At 38.2% G+C, this 27,699-nt stretch overlaps 3 protein-coding genes across 7 annotated transcripts; 1 reads left to right on the top strand and 2 right to left on the bottom strand.

The window, feature by feature from the left end:
* The first annotated feature begins 5 nt into the window (after positions 1 to 5).
* trappc2 (trafficking protein particle complex subunit 2) lies at positions 6 to 4,853 on the top strand. Of its 3 annotated transcripts, none has more exons than XM_047370482.1 (5): positions 6 to 141; positions 357 to 484; positions 3,525 to 3,669; positions 4,476 to 4,561; positions 4,638 to 4,853. In XM_047370482.1, the coding sequence occupies exons 2-5, from the start codon at positions 392 to 394 to the stop codon at positions 4,734 to 4,736; spliced, it is 423 nt and encodes a 140-aa protein (XP_047226438.1). In that variant the 5' UTR covers positions 6 to 141; positions 357 to 391; the 3' UTR covers positions 4,737 to 4,853. The 3 variants fall into 3 exon arrangements, with proteins under 3 accessions (XP_047226438.1, XP_047226440.1, XP_047226439.1); XM_047370484.1 differs by having other exon boundaries at positions 4,482 to 4,561; XM_047370483.1 differs by lacking the exon at positions 6 to 141 and adding an exon at positions 147 to 266.
* Positions 4,854 to 5,038: 185 nt separating this feature from the next.
* rab9a (RAB9A, member RAS oncogene family) lies at positions 5,039 to 8,065 on the bottom strand. The gene is made up of 3 exons (XM_047370481.1): positions 7,691 to 8,065; positions 7,287 to 7,400; positions 5,039 to 7,083 (listed from the first exon to the last, which is right to left on the bottom strand). Exon 3 carries the CDS (start codon positions 7,039 to 7,041, stop codon positions 6,433 to 6,435), a length of 609 nt encoding a protein of 202 aa, XP_047226437.1. The 5' UTR covers positions 7,042 to 7,083; positions 7,287 to 7,400; positions 7,691 to 8,065; the 3' UTR covers positions 5,039 to 6,432.
* A 2,925-nt stretch (positions 8,066 to 10,990) lies between these two features.
* egfl6 (EGF-like-domain, multiple 6) lies at positions 10,991 to 25,712 on the bottom strand. Of its 3 annotated transcripts, XM_047369642.1 has the most exons (13): positions 25,348 to 25,712; positions 24,164 to 24,270; positions 22,834 to 22,926; positions 22,559 to 22,678; positions 22,350 to 22,469; positions 18,636 to 18,770; positions 18,426 to 18,548; positions 17,957 to 18,019; positions 17,263 to 17,511; positions 12,358 to 12,432; positions 12,171 to 12,266; positions 11,833 to 12,095; positions 10,991 to 11,633 (listed from the first exon to the last, which is right to left on the bottom strand). In XM_047369642.1, exons 1-13 carry the CDS (start codon positions 25,416 to 25,418, stop codon positions 11,526 to 11,528), a joined length of 1,623 nt encoding a protein of 540 aa, XP_047225598.1. In that variant the 5' UTR covers positions 25,419 to 25,712; the 3' UTR covers positions 10,991 to 11,525. The 3 variants fall into 3 exon arrangements, with proteins under 3 accessions (XP_047225598.1, XP_047225600.1, XP_047225599.1); XM_047369644.1 differs by lacking the exon at positions 22,834 to 22,926; XM_047369643.1 differs by lacking the exon at positions 17,957 to 18,019.
* Between the last annotated feature and the right edge of the window lie 1,987 nt (positions 25,713 to 27,699).

Below are 27,699 nucleotides of genomic sequence, written 5' to 3' on the forward strand. Positions count from 1 at the left end.
AACTAGTTTAGAGATGGAATTTAAAAATATGCCAAAATACTTAAGACAAACAAGATAGTTTTAAATAGTTGGCTAGCTTTTTGTTATGTCGTCATCTTTTTGCGACCACTCTTTCAGTTCTTCAGGAAGTGAAATTAACGGGTAAACAACAATCGTTTTAAAATACACCTCTGTAATTCTCTTTTGGGTTGACATTTGGGCCACGTTTACGTTAGTAACAAAACAATCCCTTAAGGGCTCTCTTGAGTTAGTTGTCTAGCTTAAAGGTGTTCACTCATTTACGTAAGATTAACGTTACGTATGTCTCGAAAGATTTTGTCATCTGTTCGACTTTGTTTGCTTTTGACTGATTTCAGGGCATCTTGTGCTTTGCATAGAAGATAGCTATACGATGTCGGGAAGCTTTTACTTCGTTATGGTTGGCCATCATGACAATCCCGTGTTTGAGATGGAGTTTCTACCCGCTGGGAAGTCTGAATCAAAGGTATTAAACATGCTCACACTGTACAAATGATGCTAACTGCCTTTTAAAAGAAAGGTTATTGATAAGACTCGAAACGAAAAAAAGTGCATACAGTGGCTGTTGAAGGTGTACAAACATTAATAAAATGCCAGGTTTTTGTTATGTTAAAAAAACACACACACAAAAAAAAAAAAAAACCGTAGACTAAGATAAATAATTTCGAAACGTTTTCCACATATATGACATTTGTTCTGGGCAATTAAACTGAAAAATAAAGCAATCTGATATGGAAGTAAAGATGCAGTAACCCAGTTGCAGTGTGAACACCCCGACATTAATATATTGTAATGAAGGCTGACATTTCTGTGTTTTAAAATATATGTTTTTGAAGTGGTCTGGGGCTGCACGGTGTTAGTAGCACTGTTGCCTTGCAGCAAGAAGGTCCGACTCTTGGCCGGGGGTCTTTCTGCATGGAGTCTGCATGTTCTCCCCATGCGTGGGTTCTCACCGGGTACTCTGGCTTCCTCCTACAGTCCAAAGACATGCCTGTTAGGTTAATTGGTCACACTAAATTGCCCTTAGGTGTATGAATGAGTGTGTGTGGTTGTTTGTGTGTTGCTCTGCGATGGACTGGTGATCTGTCCAGGGTGTACCCTGCCTCTCGCCCATAGACTGGTGGAGATGGGCACCAGCTCCACCGCGACCCACTATGGAATAAGAAAATGACTGACTGAATTGGTCTGTGAAACTTTTATTAGCTGTAAGCCAGTTAGCAAGTTAACATAAGCGCTTGAAATATGCCAATCCGTTCTTAATGAATTTTTATGAGTTGTACTTGTTGAACGGAATTATTGAAATAAATAAACCTTGTAATATTCTTACTTGAAATGTGTTTGATAGCAAATATGCAAAAAAAAAAAAAAAAAAACCTTATTGTTTTTAGGCCTGCCTTTTGGATTTACTTAAACAATGCACCACCTCTAACAGTGAAAACAAACACCTTATGAGTTGAGTATTATTTGTAATCCTCTTTTTTTGTACATTAATGTCTATTCACATCAAGCAGATGTTAGATTCTACTAATTGTTCAGGTTTCTAACACATTTTACATTTCAAAATTTGGTACCTTTCTTAAAGCTGAACTGCAAGTTCCACATTTAGTTGGTTTTTGTGTCATTTTTTATTCTTAAGTGCATTTAATTAGTGATAAGGCTTTATTAGTTGCATGCCCCACATTATAATCTACAATCTCTACAAATAAAAGATGAATAGCAGGAAACAGCACTAATTTACAGGTCCTTCTCAAAATATTAGCATATTGTGATAAAGTTCATTATTTTCCATAATGTCATGATGAAAATTTAACATTCATATATTTTAGATTCATTGCACACTAACTGAAATATTTCAGGTCTTTTATTGTCTTAATACGGATGATTTTGGCATACAGCTCATGAAAACGCAAAATTCCTATCTCACAAAATTAGCATATTATTAAAAGGGTCTCTAAACGAGCTATGAACCTAATCATCTGAATCAACGAGTTAACTCTAAACACCTGCAAAAGATTCCTGAGGCCTTTAAAACTCCCAGCCTGGTTCATCACTCAAAACCCCAATCATGGGTAAGACTGCCGACCTGACTGCTGTCCAGAAGGCCACTATTGACACCCTCAAGCAAGAGGGTAAGACACAGAAAGAAATTTCTGAACAAATAGGCTGTTCCCAGAGTGCTGTATCAAGGCACCTCAGTGGGAAATCTGTGGGAAGGAAAAAGTGTGGCAGAAAACGCTGCACAACGAGAAGAGGTGACCGGACCCTGAGGAAGATTGTGGAGAAGGGCCGATTCCAGACCTTGGGGGACCTGCGGAAGCAGTGGACTGAGTCTGGAGTAGAAACATCCAGAGCCACCGTGCACAGGCGTGTGCAGGAAATGGGCTACAGGTGCCGCATTCCCCAGGTCAAGGCACCTTTGAACCAGAAACAGCGGCAGAAGCGCCTGACCCGGGCTACAGAGAAGCAGCACTGGACTGTTGCTCAGTGGTCCAAAGTACTTTTTTCGGATGAAAGCAAATTCTGCATGTCATTCGGAAATCAAGGTGCCAGAGTCTGGAGGAAGACTGGGGAGAAGGAAATGCCAAAATGCCAGAAGTCCAGTGTCAAGTACCCACAGTCAGTGATGGTCTGAGGTGCCATGTCAGCTGCTGGTGTTGGTCCACTGTGTTTTATCAAGGGCAGGGTCAATGCAGCTAGCTATCAGGAGATTTTGGAGCACTTCATGCTTCCATCTGCTGAAAAGCTTTATGGAAATGAAGATTTCATTTTTCAGCACGACCTGGCACCTGCTCACAGTGCCAAAACCACTGGTAAATGGTTTACTGACCATGGTATCACTGTGCTCAATTGGCCTGCCAACTCTCCTGACCTGAACCCCATAGAGAATCTGTGGGATATTGTGAAGAGAACGTTGAGAGACTCAAGACCCAACACTCTGGATGAGCTAAAGGCCGCTATCGAAGCATCCTGGGCCTCCATAAGACCTCAGCAGTGCCACAGGCTGATTGCCTCCATGCCACGCCGCATTGAAGCAGTCATTTCTGCAAAAGGATTCCCGACCAAGTATTGAGTGCATAACTGTACATGATTATTTGAAGGTCGACGTTTTTTGTATTAAAAACACTTTTCTTTTATTGGTCGGATGAAATATGCTAATTTTGTGAGATAGGAATTTTGGGTTTTCATGAGCTGTATGCCAAAATCATCCGTATTAAGACAATAAAAGACCTGAAATATTTCAGTTAGTGTGCAATGAATCTAAAATATATGAATGTTAAATTTTCATCATTACATTATGGAAAATAATGAACTTTATCACAATATGCTAATTTTTTGAGAAGGACCTGTATGGTCCAGATCATAGGCTTCAGTCCTTTAATAAAATACAAGGTTCTTTCTATCAAACTTTTTGGTGAATAGTTTTTATTACATACATCCTAAATCTTAATTGTAGGGTTTTTGTGTTTATGATCCTCTTTGACCAAATCATGTCTTACTGGCCACAGGACGACCACCGTCACCTCAACCAGTTCATTGCACATGCTGCCCTAGATTTGGTGGACGAGAACATGTGGCTGTCCAACAGCATGTACCTGAAAACAGTGGACAAGTTCAACGAGTGGTTTGTCTCAGCCTTCGTCACAGCAGGACATATCCTTTTGTGTATTTTCTGTAGTTATTTTTTTGCTTCTCCGTTAATATTTATCCACAGAGTTAGTTGACAAATTTGCTGGGAACTGTATCGGACCCTTTTCTGGTCAGAAACATATCCATCTTTTTCCATTCAGTGAATGCTGATATCGGTCTTCGGTGTGAATGCTTTTAACTGAGGGAAGAAGACTCAAAGGTGGTCATTTCAGTATCAGTGAGGTGTTTTTAAAATGAAGGCAGAGGAAGCACAGAGATGTAAAACACTTCTAGTATGTACGTGAAAGAGCGTGAGAAAACAAGATTTTTTCATTATTCTTGACTTATGTATTTTTATTTCATTGTTCTTAAAGAGAAATTGCAATTGACACGTTTTACAAAAACTGGACGCAAGATGCATCATCTTGTGTATTTATTGTGGCTAATTTTGTGTTTTTTAAAAGCAAAAACCAAACAAGTGTTTATTGGTGGTTTTTTTTTTTTTTTTACTAATTGAAGATGTAGGAAAGTCTTAGTTATGTTTAATAAAGATTATTGTTTCCAGTTTGGACACAAAACTTCAATAGAATAATGTTACTGAAACAGTTTGTTCTCAAATGTTTTGTCACTTTTTCTGAAGCTTCAAATTGTGTTAAATAGGACTTTAATGATACCACCTGGAGGAGGAAAAACAATTTGTCATATTAGACAAAATAGTAAATATAATGTATGATCTTCCTTATTTTAGTTTATAATGTAGGTTGTTTTTTTTGTTACCTAATATATGTTTGTCATATTTGCCATGCTTTTTCTTTAACTACCTGCCATACAAACACGATTCATCATGCTGCACGATGTTCGACAAGAAGATGGAATCAAAAACTTTTTTAACGATGTGTACGATTTATACATTAAGGTGAGTCGTGCCTATTGTGACTGCAGTAACTCAGAATTGGTAGATTGTCTTACATTTTTGCGTTTTTATCTTCCAGTTTGCAATGAATCCTTTCTATGAAATCAACGCACCGATCCGCTCGACGGCATTTGAGCGGAAAGTCCAGTTTCTTGGAAAGAAACATCTCCTAAGCTAATCGCGCCACAAATGTACTCTTTTCCTTGTATATATATCAAAAAATGGGTGTCTGCTCTTTCTTTTCCTGGTGCATATAGTGATATTTATGTCCTTAAATAAATTTGTATGAAAGTGATTTAATTTTCCAAAGTGACCTTTTTTTTTTTTTTCTTCACACAGGCAAGATTTTTATTTTGCTGTCATTGTAGCTTGGTTCTAAAATTATTCACTCAATAAACCTATTGAATACATAACATGTTCTTGAACATATCTGAATGTCCCTTAGGATAGGATTAATAAAATCATGGCAGCACAAACAAATCAAATCTCCACCAGAAGTTTTGTTTAATATCTTGAATAATAATCTTCAGGTTACAACGCAAGCTGATCAGACCATTCTGAGTGTTTCTCATTTTAAATACGTCTAATGGGAGCCAAAATTGTCAAAAATGCATTTCACAAGTCAGTAATAAATAGTTATATATGTGCCAATTGAAATAAAACTGAAAAAAACATGAAATAAAAATATTTTTATTTCTTAATCATGAATTAAAATTTTAAGTCGTATGTTATGTGCAAATATAATTATTTCAATATTTAACCATTTCACAGTACTAAGTTCCGGCATGAATTTATTTTCAGTACACTTTACCCAAGTAAGTTAGCTGGCAGTTTAACAGAAGAGTTGTGATGGACTGTAGCACAGGAAACATGACAAAACATAAATACCGCTTAACATAATGTATTTAATTTTTAATAATTTCTGAAATAAAAATTACATGCCTTTATATAAATATTTAAATGTATTTACTACAGTTTTAAAGGATCACATTCATAAATATTTGCTGGGTTGTGGCACCTTTGGCCCTCTATACCAGCTTTAACATTCTACATTAATTTTTCATAAGATTCACTTAGGAGAAAGAATTGATTTTCTCAAATAATTGAAATGGTTTTTCTAAAGAACTTTAATTGAATGCATTAAGGATTAGTATTTCATTTAAATAATGCCTGAAAGAAAAAAGTTATTTTCATTATATAAAAAAAAAATATTTGTAATTCAAACATCAGCTAGGCTACTGAACGCAAAGGTTTGCAGAAACTTGAAAGATCAAGATTGTTACGCACGTTATGCCTTGGGTTAATTTCCAGAAGGGAACATTTTCTCAACACTTCTTTTTTTTTTCATGATGCAAATACATAACACAGTCCTAAGGGGTAATAATTAAAAGTCTGTGGTTAGCTTTTCTAAGAACAGGATTTAGATACCTTATAATCATTGGAAACATGGTTATTGGCTGATACAAATGATGTTCATGTTCTGTAGTTAAATTCTTCATACAAATATCTGTAATTGCTTTGCACAGTCACATCTGGAAGCCCAATAATATTTGCACTTACACATCTAAACAGGATGTATTTGTCATTATGACCGCAGAAAACTGGAACACTCAGTTTTTTTATGTTTAAAGACAGTCTGAATTTTAAAATGTGCCAAAGCTAATTCAATGCATCAGTACCTTGAGTGTATTTGTATGTGGACATGGTTAGATTTAGTGTTTCTTGTTTATTTCAGGCAGAAGTCCAACAGTTTCCTTGAACCTTGGACGAATGAGAAAAAGCTAGTAGCATAATTTATCACTACAGCATATTATGGCTACAGCCTCAAAACATCACAGGCATAACAGAGGATTATTTTTGATAGATTCGGAATTTTAAGAACAGCAAGCGGTAGCAGAGCGGGGCTTTCTGTGGAGCTTGACTGTGTCCGTGGGGATGAGGTGATCTGCTTTGTCATCTGCGGCCAATGCTCTGTGCACCGCTTCCTCAAAAGCCACCGCTACATTTGTGGCATCCTTGGCACTGGTCTCAAAATATGGGTAGTCACCATTTTCCTGGCACCACAGCCGAGCCTCCTCTGATGACACCTGCCGCTCTGTCACATCCAATTTGTTGCCCAGGACCACAAAGGGGAACTTCTCTGGCTCCTTGACATCTGCGTAGTAGATGAACTCCTTCTTCCAGTTGCTCAAGTTGAGAAAACTCTGGTTATCATCCACGCTGAAGGTGAGCAGGCAGCAATCGGAGCCACGATAAAAAGGAGTCCTCAGGCTGCGAAAGCGCTCTTGGCCGGCAGTGTCCCAGATCTGTAGGGTTACCTGATTCCCGTCCACCTCGAGGGTTTTGTTTAGGAACTCAACGCCGATGGTGTGGAAGAGGTGGGCATCGAACTTGTTGGTGACGTACCGATTCATTATGGAGCTCTTTCCAACGCCGCCATCACCAAGCAGGATGACTTTAAGCAGGGACTTTCTTGCCGTCATGGCTATTCACTACTTATCAAAAAACACCTTGAAATTATTTACCTGATAGAAAAATAAAACAAGGATTTTTTTCATAACATTTAGAAATTTAACAGTAAAAATACATCTCAATAAGTTTCACTTTTTGAATTGAATTCCTAAAACAAATTGACTTTTTGATGATAATTTATTGGGATGCACCTGTTAATAGATCACACTTTAAAGCAGGAATACAAAATAGGACATATATTGTCTTTTATTCTTACCCCAGTTTGATGTGCTCCTCAACTGGTCCAGTAATATGCTGTTAGCCACAGTGCTAGATCACATGCTCATTTGCTTAATTCTGATGATGGCAGCCATATGGAAAACATCTATCTCTGTGAAAAACAATGATAAGGAATCATTTTCCTGATTAACACACGCTTCAGGGCATTAATTACGGATGAAAATATAAATAAACTGTTAACAGAACATGAAGGCCTAGCTTGTCTTTATGATGTACACAACAATAACCCACTGTAAAATGTAGAGGCTAAATTAAAAAGAGACTGATTATTCTGAGTCTATAAGCTAGCTATTCTTAGGCTTAGCTAGGCTAACTTGAAAATAGATAACAGATGGAAGTAGGTAAATAAGGAACTACATTAGCAAGCCTGGCTATACTTACCGAAACGATTTCTCTTAATGTGCTTCGCAGTTTTATACAGACAGCTGCTGAAATAATAGTAATATTGATAAAATATGTGAAATATTATGAGTTCATTCGTTTGACAGCTCAAAAAACGTCAGGTCGCAGCTTTTCCTGTTCAACTCACAGAGACTGCTAATAACGCAGCTAGCTGCTAGATCATGTGATCTTAATAGAAACACAACGAGGACTGCACGAACACCTCAAGCCCTCACGACTGCCACGTCTTATATTTATATTGATTTATGAGAATACTCAATACTACGTTTGTTAGACAAAACCAATTACCATGTGCTTTCTTTATAAATTTAAACCGATAATAAACACGCCACTTTTCTTCTAGGTTTTTGTAGTAATCCTGTTTCACCACTAGATGGTGACATTTAGGTTGTGTTTGTACCCTGTGGTGCAAAGCCACTTTAAATGCCTTGCAAAAGTATTAATATGGAGAGCTGTTTCATTCCAAATTAAATAAATACATAAATACTGCAATTGATAAATTATTAATAAATATTTCATGAAATAAAACAAACTAATTATGTTAAAATAAATTTTCATCTTATTTTATTTAATTCATTTCAAGATTTATTTAATTTACTTAAAGATTTATTTATTTATTTATGTATTTATTTCATAATGTTTTATTTTGTGACACTTTTATTTTGTAAAGCTACTTTACATATTTCAGTGACTTTTACTTTTTAACCCCGTTTTTCCATTTTAAGGTCTTTTTATTTCTTGTTCTTATATTCAAACGAGGGGACGGAGTTCTATCTGTGGGGCGGCGCTGGGACAGCAGGGCTGAGCTCAATTCGTGGCAGTGGCCGGCAGAAGCATGCCGCTGCCTGCCAGAAGACAGCATGCCGTAGGGAGCCAGGGGATTCTGCGAGGAAGCCCCTGGCTCCCCTGGTGCCAGACCGTCCGTAAAAGCCTGCCACAGCGGAAACCAATGCTGATTGTGTCAAACCAATGCTGATTATCGGCAAACGGGATGTCATTATTGTTATAGGCTGTTACTTTTAAATGATGTCTTTATTGGTTTTTATTTAATAAACAGAGTTAGACCCATAACGTAAGGTGGCTGTATTTAGTTGAGATGGAAAATAAATAGCACTGTGTGTGTATGAATGACGTGCTGAAAGGATGATGAAGACTTATTGCACAAACAGCAGAATCCCATGGGTCCCTCCGGCATGCTGTCTCCTGGCAGCCACAGCCACGAATTGAGCTCGGCCCTGCTGTCCCAGCGCCGCCCAGCAGATAAAACTCTGCCCCCTCATCTGAATATAAGAACCTGATATAAAAACAGCTTAAAATGAAAAACGGGGTTAAAAAGTAAAAGTCACTGAAATACATAAAGTAGCTTTACAAAATAAAAGTGTCACAAAATAAAACTGTTTTATGAAATAAATAAATAAATCTTCCAGTAAATTAAAGAAATCTTGAAATGATTTAAATAAAATAAGATGAAAATTTCTTCTCATAATTATTTTGTTTTATTTCATGGAATATTTATCAATAAGTTATCAATAGCAGTATTTATTTATTTATTTAATTTTGAATGAAACGGCTCTCCATTATTTCAAACACCTTGATTTTTTTTAAAATTGTGTCACATTACAACTGCAAAGTTTAATGTATTTTATTGGCATTGTATGCGACGGATTAACATAAAGTTACTCTTTGTCCCCTAAATAAAATCCATTGCAATCAATTTACTACATAACACATCCACTTCAAGTCAACCTGTGTAATCTGATCTCAATATAAAAGAGGAGCTGCAGAGATCCACAGCTCAGGTGGAAAAAAAACCTTTCGGTCCTGCACTACCCACATCTTGCTTTTCTGGAAGAATCTCAATATTGTAGAATTTTTTTTAAAGAAAAGTCTGGTTTAAAGTTTGTTAAAAGCTATGTAGGGGGCACATCAAATAGGTGGAAGAAAGTACAACTTCAGGGAACTTTTTGTGTATTTTTCTAGCTTGATACTCACAATTTTTAACTTCTAATTAATACTTAATATCTTTAAAACTGCATCCTATAAAGAATCATGCAAACCAGGTGGATCAGAATGTTTTTCTTTTCTTTTTTTATGAAGTAACCTGGCAAAATGTTAAAGCTCTTAAGTCTTGCTGTATTACTGTCTCTCAGTACGGTGGTACTTAACATTTTGTCGGGTTCTGAGGTTTAGAGTGACCAAAGCACAGACAAGAGCTCGGCAGCTGCATGTTTAAAGGAGTCTCCTTCTTTTATTCAAAGATAAGTTCAAAAAGGTTTTCCAAACGTAGCAAGAACGTAGCAAAATCACTGCAGATACAAGAAATCCAAAAACTTACAAAGTTGATACTGCAGGAACATAGTAGGCAAAGTACATAGACGAAAGTAGGTGAACGGAGATATGAACGGGGATTCGAACGGAAGGAACCAGCGAGGAACAAACAAGAACAGAGAGCTTATGAACAGAGGGAAGTGGAGTATGGACCAATGAGAATGAGAGATAGGAAATCAGGAGAGATGGAATTCAGGTGTGGACCAGGCTGTAGAGAACTGAGGGAAAGTGAATAGTTGCTAAGGTGACAAGGCTAGAAACAAAACACGAGAGCTAAACCATAACATAAATCCAGAGGGGAAAACATGAGGGAAGATAGACAGTAACATAACCAGAGGAACCTGACTACAAAAACAAAACTATAAATAACAAAACTCAGGAAAAACAGATCAAAGCAAAACTATGGACGAAGATAATAAACCAAAAGAAACATAAGAACCTGGAATAATCATTAACTAAAGCAAACTGAGAAACGAAAGGGAATAGAAGAAACACCAAAACCTAATAATTAACAAAGAACCCATAAAGGAACCCTGACTGTAAATAAACAAAACCTAAACCACAGAAAGGGAACCAGGACGAGGAGGAACAGAGAAAATAAACTAGTAAACAAAGAGCGCAGGTGAACAAATACCAAAACATAAATAAACACAGATTTACTAAATGGTAAACTAAACTAGAAATTACAAGGAAGACAAAGGAGCTAGAATAACAACGAATATAATAATAGTCATAATCATAAGAAAATTATAACAAGTAATAGAAAAGAAACCACTAAAGGAACTAGGAGCGAAGGGAGAGAAAACAACAAACACTAGGAGGCTGGACATAAACAAACAACCATGACTGCAAAACCAAACTAAAGTAAAAACATAAAACCACAACAAAGTCCAAAGATGTCGCCTCACGACACATTTACTGTTATAATGTTAAAGAATTTAGAAAAACAGCTTAACATTTTAAAACTTTTAATTTACAAGTATTTGTACAGAAATGGTATAAAGTTATTTCAGCTTCCTAATAATGTTGTCCATATGGCTCCATATTTACTAAAAGGAATAATCTATTCCAATGTTAGAAAAGACATGTTTATTGTAACCATACACAACAATTTCAATACAAATGTTGCAACATATATGCACTGATACCTTATTATTTTAACAAAACAGCCTTCAAACACTTAAGTCATCTACCATTTGATTCACATTACATGTTTTATTTTATGTAGTTTACTTCACCAATGTACTGTCACATACACAACACAAGCTAGGCAAAATACTGTTCAATCAAACGGAAGGAGTTAGCTCTACCATCTGTTCCTGAGATATGGATCATCTGTATTTTATTTAGACTAGTTATTAACTCAAAATAAAGAATGTAGCAGATCAATGTACCAGCATTGTGTGAAAGCAAACTTGCATCCACCTTTTGTACATAATCTGAGTGTGCAGGTAATTGATGAAAACGAACCGTTGATGTTTGATTCCTAAAAGATTGGACCTACATCTTCTTGACAGGGCCCTGAGGTCAACACAACATTATCCAACCCTATTTCACCTCCAATGCCTTTCCCACGCTGAGCTTCAAAGATGATCTGAAAGATATTCAATGGTATCATTGTACTATTAAGTTGCAGAATCCATTTACATTTATGTTTTTACACACTTCAGTCAAATTCACTACATGAATCATAGCAAGTCAAACATTTGATGTGACATTCAGCTGTTATTAAAGGCAATTTCTCTGTTATGACAATAATCTAAGAAAAAAGTATCCCATACAAAATGACTCACAGACTGTGGGGCCTCCTCCTTCCAGGCCACGGTGAGGAGTTCTGTCTGCCAGCCCTGGTTTTTACTTTGGCTCTGCTCCCACACAGGGTAAGCATTGTTGTCCAGTAGCACCCTAAGCGAGCCCATGTCATGACCAACCACACGGTAGTCAAAGGTGAGGCAGAAGCTTCCATATTGGGCCCGGTCACTCAGAAGCAATTTCAGCTTTGCCACGTCTTCTCTGCCACCTAGCAGCCCACTCAAAGCCATGTAGTACTCACTGCCTGGAAGATTTAATGGTAAATCAGTAGGTGTATCTAAACAGGCAAAAAATATTTTTTTTAACACAATTTCGTCACCATTTTCATGGTATGCCACAGTCCAGTCCATGTCATCAGACTTGTCTTGGACCCATTCACAGGCTCCCTGATCGAAGTTGCAGTCCAGGATATATTCTAGTTGGTAAAAAATTAAAACAGTGATGCACTTTCACAATCCGCCACCTAAAGGCATTTTTTATTGTGTCTAAAACATGTATTTGATTACCTTCCTGAGGTGGTTCAATGTGGATTTCTTTGACTTCTGTACCTGGGCCGAACACTGAATCAAAGTCCTCTGAGACTGAATTTAGATGAGATGATAAAAATGATAAACATGTATCCATAGATTTTCAGACTATGAAACACCATGTTGAAAAGTTTTGATAATATTTATTTCTTAAGGTAGAGTTTTTTTTATGAAGTGTGGTTTTGCCAAGTTGTTGTTAGCAGTCAATATTTTCCCCAAACTAAATAGCATTCTGAAGGGCCACGGTTTTGAAATACAGAAGCAAGTGTGGAAAGGAGATTTAAGCTAAGATCCACTCAGAGTTGGGCCAGTTCTAACGCGTATTGCCACTCTTTTGAAACAACTCCAATACTGTATCCTAAACCTTTACAGCTTTTGTCCCCTTTGCAACAAAGGGTTATTAACACAAAAGTCTTTGGTTAGTTACGCTGCAGACTGTGTTGCTTTGTGCTGTAACCAGTAGAACTTCATGTGCAAACTTGGGTTGCACAAAAGGTGTTCAGCATACTCAGAGAAAATCAGAAAATCACTGTATTTATGTTGGATGTAGTTTTAATTTAATAAAATCAATCATGCAATGGGAATTCTGTCTTAAGATATTTTTTTTGTAGAGCAAAACCGCCCTGGCACATTTAAGCAACCAGCCTCAATATAAAAAATAATTAAAAAAAACAGTGTGACATTTTGTTAGAGTTGAGATGTTTTAAGATGGTAGAAATTCACCTTGAAACTGGTTTAACTCTGACTACTCATTAGTTAACTGTAGAGTGGAAACCTCAGGGCTCCATTCTTGGCTATCTCCTGTTCTCTTAGTATTTACTTCCACTTGGTGATATTTTTAGAAAGTATTGCATCCAATTTTATTTTGTGGGTGGATGACTGTCGGGTCTATTTCCATTTAAAACTTAATGGCTCTGTTCAGCCTCTTCTTGATTGTCTCTGTGACATCAGTGGATGGATGACACTGAATTTCCTTAATTTTAATGAAACAAGACTGAGATCATGCTTTTTAAATCCAGCTGTATCCCTTCCATTATCTTTTTTTTCTTTTTCTTTGGCCTCGCATAAAAAAATACAGCATCACTTATTTAGGTATAAAAATGGACCGCAGCCCAAAACTTAACTCACATGTCAACGTTGTGGTTAAGTCCTCTTTCATTCAGTTGAGGCGGCTGTCAGAAAACAGGCCCCTCCTGTCTAGACGGCACTTAGAGAAACTGATCCAGGCTTTTATCACCTTACGCATGGATTATTTACATTTATTTGTACAGCTTTTTGTTTAGCTGCTACGTTGTTTTTTAAGTGCTTTAGAAACAAACTGGTATGTTACGGCAAAATAAAAGTTGAACATACATAAAATGCTGAGTTAGTTTTTTTACAAGTCATTTTGCTACTCGTACTTACACAGTTTTACTTAAAAAAAGGTTCTATGTCTAAGATTTTGTTACCGAATTGTAAACTGTGGTGCCCATATGGTATGAAAGTTGAATGAGACAAACAGTGCCGATCTTTGTTGTGAAGGGACACACAAGCATCATATACAGGGGTTGGACAATGAAACTGAAACACCTGTCATTTTAGTGTTTGAGGTTTCATGGCTAAATTGGACCAGCCTGGTAGCCAGTCTTCATTGATTGCACATTGCACCAGTAAGAGCAGAGTGTGAAGGTTCAATTAGCAGGGTAAGAGCACAGTTATGCTCAAAATATTGAAACGCACACAACATTATGGGTGACATACCAGAGTTTAAAAGAGGACAAATTGTTGGTGCACATCTTGCTGGGCCATCTGTGACCAAGACAGCAAGTCTTTGTGATGTATCAAGAGCCACGGTATCCAGGGTAATGTCAGCATACCACCAAGAAGGACGAACCACATCCAACAGGATTAACTGTGGACGCAAGAGGAAGCTGTCTGAAAAGGATGTTCGGGTGCTAACCCGGATTGTATCCAAAAAAACATAAAACCACGGCTGCCCAAATCATGGCAGAATTAAATGTGCACCTCAACTCTCCTGTTTCCACCAGAACTGTCCGTCGGGAGCTCCACAGGGTCAATATACACGGCCGGGCTCCTATAGCCAAACCTTTGGTCACTCATGTCAATGCCAAACGTCGGTTTCAATGGTGCAAGGAGCGCAAATCTTGGGCTGTGGACAATGTGAAACATGTATTGTTCTCTGATGAGTCCACCTTTACTGTTTTCCCCACATCCGGGAGAGTTACGGTGTGGAGAAGCCCCAAAGAAGCGTACCACCCAGACTGTTGCATGCCCAGAGTGAAGCATGGGGGTGGATCAGTGATGGTTTGGGCTGCCATATCATGGCATTCCCTTGGCCCAATACTTGTGCTAGATGGGCGCGTCACTGCCCAGGACTACCGAACCATTCTTGAGGACCATGTGCATCCAATGGTTCAAACATTGTATCCTGAAGGCGGTGCCATGTATCAGGATGACAATGCACCAATACACACAGCAAGACTGGTGAAAGATTGGTTTGATGAACATGAAAGTGAAGTTGAACATCTCCCATGGCCTGCACAGTCACCAGATCTAAATATTATTGAGACACTTTGGGGTGTTTTGGAGGAGCGAGTCAAGAAACGTTTTCCTCCACCAGTATCACGTGGTGACCTGGCCACTATCATGCAAGAAGAATGGCTTAAAATCCCTCTGACCACTGTGCAGGACTTGTATATGTCATTCCCAAGACGAATTGACGCTGTATTGGCCGCAAAAGGAGGCCCTACACCATACTAATAAATTATTGTGGTCTAAAAGCAGGTGTTTCAGTTTCATTGTCCAACCCCTGTATATAAATATACCTAATTTATATATAAAAGTTGCACACTAAACAAGCTTTATGTTTTTAATTATATTTAGTATGGTGAAATAGTAGTTTATTTGCATTTACTGACCCGTCAGCTCCGCACCAAGAAGAAAATGGCCAATAAACCCTCTTGATCTATTGCCTTTATGTGTGTGCAGTCAATGGAGAGATGGAAGCCCTCTTCTTTTGCCAGTGTGTGAAAGCTACCTTTAGCTACAATCAACTGGGAAATATGAAGAAATTATGTTTTTTAAAATTACACTGTAGGGGGGTTTAGGGGCAGAAGGAGAAATGGCTCACCCAGGGTATCTTTCTTGCAAAAACCATCCTGGAAAATGGCCTAATAATAGCAAGTAAGATTCTTTAAGTAAACATGTCTACAGAATAAGAAATGGAATCAGACAAGCTGTATTCTTATTAAGCTTAATAAAGATGCTGGTTATATCAATGGTAGAACATGGCTGTTAACCAACAGGTGCAGACCTGTCCTCCTTTTACTATATTGTCCTGTAGTTACAACTTTAGGTCAGAACTTGCCTTCCCAAACATTTTAAAGCTCCTGCAGCAAAGCTCAGCCCCCTCCAAATGAAAGGCAGCCCTTTGAGAGGCTCAGAGGAGTGACAGCTGGGGTTACTGAACCTGCTCAGCTCAGAGTGGGGCTTGTGTTAGAGAGGCCTCGAGTGCTGATGACAGGCTTTTCCTACTGGGAGGCAAGTCTTTTAGCACAACAGCTGTTTGGGCGAAAAACATAATAAAAGACTTGTGGTGGTTTTGCAGCCTCCCTTCTCCTCCTCGCCCCGCAACCATGGGTCTGGAAAGCCTTCTCAGAAGAAGTTTCATCTTTGGGACTGCACATGCCAGAAGAGTAAAAAATTCCTCCCCGGAGGTGATGGATGTTATGGGGCCTGTCTTTTCTTGCTATCTTAGGTCTAACACAGATGCCTGTTTTCACAAAAGATTAACGTAGGCAGTGAAAGTCAACCTGGTTTTCAGGTTTCTAAGTGAAATGAATGCTACAACGTGACCTCTTTGCTCTATGAATTTATATCTGATAAACAGGAAGGTCATTCATCCGATCAGTTCTACGTTGCTTGCTTCTCAACCTGTTGTTTGTATCTTCATTTCATTTAACAAATAATGGGGCGTAAGAGGAGCAAACCTTTTGCAGTCAGGTTAACGTTGAAAGTACTATGGGATAAATACTGTGCATGTAAATGCGTTCATACCCTTTGTACATCTTTACTTTTTGTCACATTACAGATTGTTTAATAAACAAACTTGATGTAGGGCATAACTATCATGTGGAAGGAAAATGATACAAATTTCTTTTTTCAAAATAAAAACCTGAAAAGTATGATGTGGATTTGTAGTCACCATCTTTGACTCAGATACCCCAAAACAAAATCCAGTGATCAATGACCTTCAAAAATTACCTAATTAGTAAACAGAAGCCCTGTTAACACAGTCCTGTGACACTGAATTAGTTTGGCAGTCTGAGTGCAATCTATCCTGGGACACAATGACAGCATTATAGAAGGCATTGACTCAGGCTGGCTGAATTCACTTTACAATTATGCTCTACTTTAAGCTGGTCTGTCAAATCTATTAATCTTCTACTTCCGACTTAATCCTTGCTAGGATGCTTGGAGCTAGTCTCCAAGAGGCAGGATAGAGCGAACACGCAAATTCTCACGGCTGGGATTTGAACTCAGGAGCTTCTTGCTGCATGGTGACAGTGGCTGTGCCACCAGGAACTGTATTTTATCATAACAGAATGGCAACGAGACTGTTTTGATGCTATACAGAAATATTCAGGTACTTTTCTATTTCCAGTGTGCAACAGGAAACTGATTACTATCAGCAAACCTCACAGGCTGGGTCAAAGGTGTCTGTAAGTTAATGGACCCTAAAGCATCAACCCCCCTTTGCTGCTTCTTTGGTCAAACGCTTCATCCTGAGCTGATCTTTATTTCAGCTGCTGGTCATTGTGTTGAACCCAGACCAAAATCTCTGTCTCTGATTTATTACAGGACAACAGAAGAGAAGACACTCACTGAAAACATCTCCTCTTGGATTGAGCTGGTTTTCTTCCTCTTCTTCCTCCTCGTTTTTCTCCTCAGGAAATTCCCCTTGCTTTTCCTCTGTTGGGGTCCCAACATAGACCTCTCCATCATAGTCGAAAGGTTGATGGAGGACCTTAGGGGGTGGTGTTGTGACTGTTTCTTCGGAGATGGCATTTTTTATGTCCTCGTTGCTAAACTTACCTCCCAGAATCTCTGGCCTCACCTGGGAGTCTGGGATGGCTGCAGACAGGAAGAGGAACCAGAACAAACACATGGATCTGCAGTTTAAAAATAGTATTTTGCCAGAACCTGTTTGTTGTTTGTATGCATTCTGCAGGTGCTATTATTACCAACTGCCTGTCTGCAGCTTCTTACCAATGAAGTCACCATTCGACAAAAGCAGAACAAAAAGGAGCATGCAAAGTCTGCATGCAGATAAAGAGAAGGTTTTAAAATTATTTTATGAACACGAAAGTTAAAATAGTGCTTAAAATGCAGAAGCAATTTCCCAGATGGACTCTGTCATGCTGGAACTTTCAAGCAATGGTTACTGTGGGCACACATTTCCAGCTGTGAGCAATACAGAGACGAAATAAGCCAACAAAAGGAAGGGGAAGACATTGCATGAAATAATGCTCACAAGGCAGGGAGAGAACAGCAGATGCTGGGTTCCACATAATCTCACCATTGAGGGAATCATCTGCACTGCCTTTGTCTCCATCCCATGACCTCTGATAAAAGGGCTTAGCTATAAAAAATAAAGGCATCTTCATTTGTGCTAAAACCTCTGACCTAGACAGTCTTTGTTTATTGTATTCTTGGCCCTACTTCAAAGCGCACAGCTTTGTCTTTCCTTCTCATTTTCCCCAGAATGAGCTGGCTACAATGGGTTTCATATTTACACAGGTGTCTTTTCGATCGGAGTCTCTTAAAGTCTTTAAACGCAGAGTGGAGTCCAAAAGCAGGAAATAAACCTTGGCTGTGCTCCTGCTTGCTGATGGTTAAAGGATCAATGAAATGTGCAGCTGTGAAACTACTTCTGAGCAATGTGACTTACTGCTTTGATCTGGAAAAGTTCTCACTCGTGCTTCTTGCTTGTTACCATACAGCTTGTACTGCACTCATAAAATAATTATTTTTAAATATTGCCTCACCAGAGCATTCAAAGCCATTGCCTCTGAAGCCAGGTTTGCACCGGCACCTGTAGGATCCATGAGTGTTCAGACAGATGGCATGGTGGCTGCACTTATGGGTTTCATCTGCACACTCATCGAGATCTGCAATCAGAAGAACCCGGCTTGTACTTTCAAACACATCATTAATAGCAGACGTTTCACCTTGAAGAAAATATCCCGTAGACCCACCTACACAGTCATATTTGCCGCTGACGTATTTCAGATCAAAGCCAACCTGGCACTTGCAGTAGTAGCTGCCAAAAGTGTTCACACATTGTCTGTTGAATGGGCAGAGGTTCTTCCCAGTTAGGCATTCATCAATATCTGAAGAGCAATAAAATATGAGGTTATATATTTTTTATAAAAGGAAAACTGGAAACTGAATGTAACTCAAGTTAACTTATGGTGTAAATACACCAGGAAAGTCCTTTGGTCCACTTGTTTGGTCCGGACCAAAAGCGGACTTTATTTCAGTGTGGCTGAATTAAAACAATTCTGCAAAGAAAAGTAGGTCTAAATTCCTCCACAACAATATAAAATACTTGCCAGTTGTTACAGCAAAGGGTGGCACGACCATTTATTAGGTTTAGGGGTGGAAATTACTTTTTCACATAGGGCAAGTTCGGAAACTTTTTTTCCCCTTAATAAATGAAATCATGATTTCGAAACTGCCTTTTTACATTCACCCAGGTTATACTTGTTGGATCTGAAACAATAAAGTGTGACAAAAAAAAAAGCAAAAACAAAGGAAATCTGTTGGAGGGAAATAAAGTTTTACCATTGTAATGATATTCTCATAGTAGAAGGTGCTGATGTATGTAACATTATGGAACAACAGATGTGCTGTATTTTATTCATGTATAACCTGATTATTGCATTTCATCCAGTCAAGCTTTTTCTACCTAAACCACTGCTTTATGATTTGTGTAATAATTGGGCTTCAGTATAGTGCATCCATTGTTTTTTCTTACTAATCTAGGGTGAAACAGAAACACCATGAACAATCCTTTAATCTTTGACTTATATAAATCTACATTAGGCTATGCACAAGAGTAAACATTGTAGAGAGATGCAAGTCATCATTTGGATTTATTCCATCACATATTAATGAGGACATGAATTGAATGTCCTTTCAGTAAATGTGTTTTTGGGATCTACAGATGGATTTTATTGCTACATATGTAGACAAAATGAGAAAAATTGAAGTTTGAAGGCGAAAGGCTGTGTAATCTTATACATAAATGGTGACATAAATGTATACTATATATTTCACGATAAGCAAAGATGTTCACAAGGTTACTTTCAAAACGGACAAATTTTACAGCAATTTCATTTTATTTTAACCAGGCACAATAGTAACAGCTTACTGAGACCGAGAACAGCTTTGTCTGTTTCACAGTGTTAGCGTGGACTGTGTAAGTATTTCCACTAATTTAGTAGTAGGTGTCCCTGTGGTGGATATGTCCGGGGAATACCCTGGGTCCTGTATATTGACAGCTGGAGGTGGGCATCAATCACCATCCACAACCCAACTGGTATTAAGAAGATTTGGAAAATAAATAAATAAGTGTAATCAGATAAAATGTGAAATGACCAGATCCCAATATTCTTCCTGTCATTAAATGCTGGAGTCTTGCAAGACGAAGCATGGTCTTTGAAGTTATGTCAAAAACCCCATTGGGAAAGTTTGTATGCATATATTCATAGACGATTAATTACATAATGGTTTGAAAACATTGAACAGTGTTGGGGTCCCTCTTGTTGGTGACCTATCTGTTATTTCATATCAGTTGCAGCCATAATCTCAGCCAACGAGCCATGTTGTGGCTTTTTGTGTAGCCAATTTTTAAACTTTTCTTTCAAGTGCAGGGCTTGCAAAAGTGCGTTACAGTCCATTATTTTGTTTATTTGATGAATTAGAGTTTTCTACCTTTAGAATCACATTCTTAATTAAAGAAGGATTGTATTGGCTGCTGAGCTTCCTATCTGTCATAAAACCTGACCTATATGCTGGGCTCAGATTTTCCCATACTGCTGTTTATATCAGGGAGAGCAGCTTAAACAATAGTGATAAAATCCTCTCATTAATTATTTAATTGCCTGGAGCAGTATTGAAATAAGTTGTAAGCCACATCATCTCATCAAAACACAGTGTAAACATAAAAAAAAAAACATAAAAAAAAAGATAAAACTATAGGTGTTTTAGGTGGCCCGTTGTCAGAACAGTAACAGAGCTTTCTCAGTCGAGCTCACCCTGTGTTAGAGTAGAACATTAAGACTGCAAACTCCTGTTGTTCTTGTTGCTCTAAACCAATAGATTACACCTAGTTTTTTTTCCACCTCATTTTTGTTGTTTGGGGTCTGCAAATGGGTTTGCAGCTACAGCAGAAACAAGCAGAGGAGTTGAGCTTTCATCTTAATGATTTTTGTTACCTAAACCTTTTCTGTCAGACAACTGAACAGGTAAATAGCCAAAGTAACATCACAAGCATCTTTAACTTGTGTGAGTGAGGATTATATCAGTTGACATTTTTAAACATAATGAAGATCTTATTAAATAAGTACATCAACCTTGTAGTGCTTTAAAAACCTAATCTTAATGTACTGCTTCTGAGTCATTTTGCTGTCTGATTACAAAAGCAGAAAAGTACATAAATGATAGAGGACCTTTAAATAAAATAACATTTATGTGAGAATGTGAGATGAGTGTTTAATCCTGTCTCTCCTAGATATAGCTACTGGCTGAGCTTCTACTGTGAATAAATGTATGTGGTCTCTTTCATAATCTAGCCTTGAAAACTGACTCAGTTCTTCGGCTTAAATCTCTTTCTCTCCTAAATGAAGCCACTAAAGGAGCTATAACCATTAATATTTTGCTTTTTTTCCTATAGAAAGTACTTCTAGATCAGTGCTTCTTTGTTCTTTTTGTGTCTCTGCTCTGTTCTCTCAAACCCCCAGTCGGTCGTGGCAGATTGCCGCTCACACTGAGCCTGGTTCTGCTGGAGGTTTCTTCCTGTTAAAAGGGAGTTTTTCCTCTCCACTGTCGCTACATGCATGCTCAGTACGAAGGATTGCTGCAAAGTCAACGCCAGTGGCTGTCCACTGTCGCTACATGCTCATCCAGGAGGAGGGAATGCTGCAAGTCACTGACTTGATGCAATCTGCTGGGCTTCCTTAGATAGAAAACCTTTTAACCAATTTCAATAATAAACTGAATCTGGCTGGACTGTTTGATAGTTAGGATTAATTGTATGTACCTGACTTTAAATCTGTATGATTTGAATGAATTGACTTTGTATAGTGTCTTGAGATGACGTGTGCTGTAAATTTGGTGCCATTTAAATTAACTGAATTGGATTTGAATTGGATAGAAGGGTAACTGGCACAACACTGGAAGTTGCAAATAGTAAAGTTTTGACCTAATTTCAGAGTTTTGCCTTTTGAAACACTAAGACGAGTGCAGCCACCTGCTTGCCTTGCAGACTTTCTGAAACCCAATCTGCTATTTTTTTTGTCCTTGATCTGGAATTTCCTACTGGAAAAAAGCATGGTGACACCGAATACTGAACAATGTACATCCATGTTTTTAGACTTCTGGCAAGTTAATCTGCTTTGTCATTTTATTTATGAGCTTGGCTCTGTCAAACAATCCTGAATAAGTAGTGCTTTCTGCTCCCCTTTGTACACATATTTCAGTGACAATGATCCACAGAAACTTGCATTTTTTGTTAGCCAGCTGTGTGCCTACTGGAGTATTTTGCTGCTTTTCTTCAGAAAGCTGTAAGTGTATCCAGGAAAATAACTATTCTATCAATGAGACATCAAAAGTCAAAGTCATTCTCATTTCATTGTTTCCTTGGAAGTTTAATAATACTTTGTGTTATCTTGTTAATGGCAGCTTACCCACACATGTTCTCTCATCTTGGCCAAGTTGAAGGCCTGCAGATGGACAGAGACAGCGAATCTCCCCCTCTACTTCCTCACATCCATACTGACAGTGAGCAAGAGAGCACGTCCTGGAATCTACATGCATAAACATAATGAACATGCTCAGACATTCTCACTTTTACTTTACAGTAGGTAAGAGAAAGGTGCTGCACAAAGGAACTCACTGGCACATGATCCATCAGACATTAGCATGTATCCATTTAGACAGTAGCATTTGTAACTGCCATGAGTGTTCATGCAGCGATGCTCACATGGACGAGGTTTTAGGCCGCACTCATTCAGATCTAAGAAAACCCCAAAAGGATCATATTTACATCCAAGTTAAAACTTAGTTGACCTATAGTGGAAAAATTTACTTTAAGAACTGCAAACAAAATGAATCTGAACCCACTCGGACCTATGTTTTCCACAACTTTCCTCACTGACCTGGAATACCCACCTTGATTACACGTTTTTCCGGTGTATCCAGGGAAACATTTGCATTTGTTGGGGCCAACACACTCTCCATGCTTGCAGCCGTGCTCGCACTGAGCTGGTAAAACATTTAACATGGACAAAATACCACAATATACCAGACCTATTAGTGGTCGAGAGTGGTGGACTGCAGTCAGACCACACGTTTCTATTATGCAGGCATTTCCTCCAGATTTTGTGGGTCGAGATATTTTGATGAAAAGAACAACATTTGAGAGAATAAGAGGCAGTATTGTTACAGTACTTTCTATCTATATTATGTCTTGTTACAACCACAACCTTCAATGTGTTTTATGTTTGTTTTGTGCATTAGATCAACAGAAAGTAGCACATAACTGTGAAGTGAGAGGAAAATAAAAAAAAATGTCAAAAGTTTTTTTAAATAAGTATTTTGTGCATTTGTATTCAGTTCTCTTCACTCTTACATTACTAAATAAAATCTTGTGCAACTGCTTGCTTTCAGAAGTCACCTATTTAGTAAACAAAGTTTACGTGTATGTAATTTCAAGTTTTTATAAATACAGCGGTTCAGTGAAGACCTTAGAGGTTTGTTAGAGAATATTAGGTAACAAACTGCATGATGAAGACCCAAGAACACACCAGACAAGTCAGGAAGAAAGTATAGATTATAAACCCAAGCTTGTAACATCTCACAGATTACAATTTTAATCCATCATTCAAAAAGAACAAGAAAAACTGTGGCAGAAGTGCACACCTACCAAGACTTTGTTGTCTACCTAAACTGAGAGGCCAGTCAACATTACAACAAACAACATTAATCAGAAAAGCAGCCAAGAGGCCCAGGGTAACTCTGGAGGAGCAACAGACATCCACAGCTCCTTTGGGAAACAGGACAACTACCAGATTTGTGCAGTGCAGTGCTAATGCTGTTTCTTAGTAGGGACAAGGGGGCTGGTCAGAGTCTTTAAGTTTAAATGTTGCTAAATGCAGGGTAATCCTGGAAGACAACCAGTTAGATGTTGCAAAACAAGAGTATGAGGCAGAGGTTTACCTTCCAGCATAGGTCTGCATACTACATGCCACACTTATCAGATTGTTATTTGTAAAAAAAAAAAAATGAAAGCCATAAATCCTTTTCCATCTCCTTCACAATTATGCATTATTTAATGTATTGATCTATCACATAAAATCTAAGTAAAATACACAATTTGTGATTGTACCTTTACAAAACATGTTTGAGGTGAATGAATACATATGCAAGATGCTGTCTATGCTTTTTTTTTACATAAAATATTTGTAAACTATGTTTTCATTAAAATGTATCAAGTTCCTACCCTCACACTGCCCTTTAGTGTTTTTCATCCAGCCATAGCAGCACTCAAGTCTCCTTCCATAGCGACACACTCCTGGCTGGGTTCCAGTAAGGACTTGTCGATGGTGTCTTTATAGAAGAAGCAGTGAATGAAATGAGTAACAAATTAAGTTCCTCAGCAAACCAAAGCATCTAAAGAGCCACAATAACAAGGTGATGAAAGTTATGTTTTATTAAGCACTCTCCACTTTAAGATCCAAACATCTTTAGAAACAGTCTGACCTCCCCCCCCCTTCCCCCCCCCTTCCCCCCACTACAAAACAGCATCTGTTTTTCGTTAATATCTTGAAAACAAACAACCAATACAAAGTGTGTGCTCTTCAGCTTGTTTAAACATAGAAGTGGGGCTTCCTGTGGCGCAACAGCCAGCTGACAGAATGGAGAAAAGCACAAATTAGACACTCCCCATGATGCATATTGATAACGCATGCACAAGTCAATTTTCTGCTTTACTTTGATCTTTATGTGAGTTCCAGAGTCAAACGCATTTCTAGTGTTAAGCTATTCTCAGCTGTGGGGAAGGGGTCAGCGTTACACCTAAAATAACCCACAGTAAGCAAAGATTAAATTGCAGAAATGTATTTTTAGTTTAATTAAATTTGAATTTCAATGTGGCACTGTTTAAATCAATGAGCGAATCGAAGAAAGCTAAAAGGCCTAATCTTTCCCCGTCATTGTCTTCACATTAAAGCTTTAAGCCTAACTCTAATATCCCAGATGTTTAGATGTTGTGGGAATTGGAATACTAAAAGCAGCTTCGGCTTGCCGTAGGACAGGAGGAATCTGAGACTGGACTAGAAATCAACAGGAATAGCCCACGGAGAAGAGGCTCCTTAGTGCGACAGGTGCCCTTCGGTTATTAACAGCTGCTGCGCCACATTTAGAAGACACACATTCATCATCATCATCTGTTTGCAGGGACAGCATTTCAAACTTCACCTAAGAAATAAAATCCTGAAACACAATATTTTTTTTACTATTCTCAGTGTCTCTCATAAACCCATATAACAGCTAAAACATACATTCCATAACATTTTAATATTTGAAATTAAGCTCATTTCTTATCTGACCGTATATAGTTGACATTAGCCGCAGATATTAGATTGAAACACAGCAAACATCACTTGCTTTCTTCGTCTGTCTTACCTATAAGCTTCTGTGCTGCTGGAGAAGATGTGCAGGATATAAAATGCACCGAACAAAGTGAATGGCTGCATGTTTGGAAATTTGAGCAGCCCTGCTGCTTTGTTTCTCTAAGAAACTGAGTTTAGTCTGGAAGTTCTGACTATTCCTACTTGAGATACACTCATGAAATTCCTCAGACAAGAACACGTCTCACTTGAGCTTTTCTCACCAGGCACGCTGGATTGCATGTGTTTTCAGAACGAAAACTTAACTCCTCCTTCTTTCTAGGGATAAAAAAAAGTCCTTTGGTCCTTTCTCTGTCCTCCAGCTACTCTTTGTATCCCATAATTTGCTTCCCCTTCATCCCCTCTGAAATCCTGGAGGTGGGTTGACATTCTGCGAAAAGACACTCCTCTGAGACAGACAGGGGGAGACTTTTAGAGGTAGGACTGGGTCTGTAAGTGGGGGTGGGGATTATGTTTGGGTTTTCACTCCAATCCTTTACTAGTCTACTTGAAACTCATGCAGGAACAGGAAGAAAAAGGATTCAGTTTTACACAGGATGACATTACTTTCTGTGAAAGCTAAGATGAACTTTAAATACAAGTTGTGCCCAATAGTTTATCTTCACTGTATTTAAAAAGAAACATGCGTAGTTGCATCCTCTAATTGTAAAAGACAGAGAAACACAAAGTGCCATGCTGTTAGCTGCTGCAGCACTATTTGATGTGTTGCTCAGAGGTAACACATAAAACTTTGCTGTTTCACACATACCTGTTCTAGGTTTAGTCATAAAATCGTTTTCACACTTCTAAACACAGCTCAGACATCTGGTCCTACTTGTTTGTTCAATCAAAAAAAAATTAACAGTTTGTGATTCCCCTGAGACCTGCATGATTTTCTGTGTATTTGCTGTTGAATTTTTCTTTCATTTCCTGTCTGAAGATGTCAGCTCGCAATCTCTTTTTTTTAAACTGCTATCCCTTTGGAGCATCTTCGGGATGTTTTTTTGTTGATCAAGGATTTACAAAGATTCACCCATACACACAAAACCTCAAATCTATGTTACTGTCGGTTAGTATTACCTTAAAAAGAGCCAGGTGTGTGTTTTGAACAAGTTAATAAAATGTTCTTAAGTCATTTTGAAAGGTCTTTGAAATCCCTGCCTAAAGCACCACATAAATATTGTATGTCTATTTGTTTTTTTTAACCTGTTTCACACCTAAGTTTACAACTACCTGTATTGGGAAGTAGAGTGAGTTGATTCAAGCCATCCCTTAGATTAACACACAAAATCTAATTAATATAATTTTCTATTTGCACTATATGTGCAGCACCTTTTGTCTTTTATTCATTTAGGGTGTTTGCAATACTATGTCAGCTGACTTCCTGTCCTCTGATTTGAATGACTTGTTATGTTCTGACTGCTGGAGATAGGCACCAGCTCCCCCGTGACCCACAATGGAATAAGCGGTACAGAAAATGAATGAATGCATTAAAGAATGAATTATGTTCTGAGCTGTTAGCAATCAGAGACACCAAGATGGGAAATCGCTAACTGATCACAATGGCAAACTGATGATGAATAAATGGAGAAATGATCAAGATGGTCTTATTGTCATAATTAGCACAGGAGAAAAGGAGGATTTATGGCCTGCATATGGTAAATGGCCTGTACTTGTATAGCACTTTATCACGTCTGAGGACTCTAAAGCACTTTACAATCAGTCATCTACCCATTCACACACACATTCACACACTGACCGTGGTAAGCTACATTGTGGCCACAGCTGCCCTGGGGCAGACTGGTAGAAGTGGGATGGTATACAATCAGCACCACTGGGCGCCACTGGTATATCCGATGTAAAACTAACACAGCAATTCAGATAAAGGGCATAATTTCAACAATAAAACGTGGTTACGCAGAGGAGCAAGCATAGTGCTGTGGTCTACTCAAAATCCAGACACTCAGTGACTGGATTTAAATGAAATTGAGATACTGTGGCAAGGTCTATACAGACTTAAACATACATACTTGAAAAACCTTCAATTTGACATTTCTACTTTTGTAAACTGCAAGTTTTATTAACTCAAGTGATTTTGGTGTAATTCTATCTTTCTATTTTACATACATTATTTATTGCTCATGCACAGACCAAATTTTGTTTTTTTCTCAATTTTGTTGTAATATGTGATAATGACAATAAAGGATATTCTGAAATTTGTTTGAGGCTCGGAAATGTTTAAGTGTGGCAGGAAAGCAAAATTAAAGAAGTCTATAAGGGGGTAAGGACTTTTTTCATGGCACCGACATGCCCAACATTATGTGCAGTTTTCTAGCATCAATTACCTGTAAGTTAGTCTGATAATTTT

This window comes from Girardinichthys multiradiatus, chromosome 7 (genome assembly GCF_021462225.1).
Source record: "Girardinichthys multiradiatus isolate DD_20200921_A chromosome 7, DD_fGirMul_XY1, whole genome shotgun sequence".
In the NCBI taxonomy this organism is placed as follows: domain Eukaryota; kingdom Metazoa; phylum Chordata; class Actinopteri; order Cyprinodontiformes; family Goodeidae; genus Girardinichthys; species Girardinichthys multiradiatus.

Bases quoted from the DNA above. Each gene is read 5' to 3' on its own strand.
- trappc2 (XM_047370482.1), top strand. From the start codon at position 392: ATGTCGGGAAGCTTTTACTTCGTTATGGTTGGCCATCATGACAATCCC. The intron at 485-3,524 runs GTATTAAACATG...TACTGGCCACAG, and splicing joins CTGGGAAGTCTGAATCAAAG to GACGACCACCGTCACCTCAA. The intron at 4,562-4,637 runs GTGAGTCGTGCC...TTTATCTTCCAG, and splicing joins TGTACGATTTATACATTAAG to TTTGCAATGAATCCTTTCTA.
- rab9a (XM_047370481.1), bottom strand. From the start codon at position 7,041: ATGACGGCAAGAAAGTCCCTGCTTAAAGTCATCCTGCTTGGTGATGGC.
- egfl6 (XM_047369642.1), bottom strand. From the start codon at position 25,418: ATGCAGCCATTCACTTTGTTCGGTGCATTTTATATCCTGCACATCTTC. The intron at 12,267-12,357 runs GTAATCAAATAC...TTTACCAACTAG, and splicing joins CATTGAACCACCTCAGGAAG to AATATATCCTGGACTGCAAC. The intron at 12,096-12,170 runs GTGACGAAATTG...TAAATCTTCCAG, and splicing joins TGTGGCATACCATGAAAATG to GCAGTGAGTACTACATGGCT.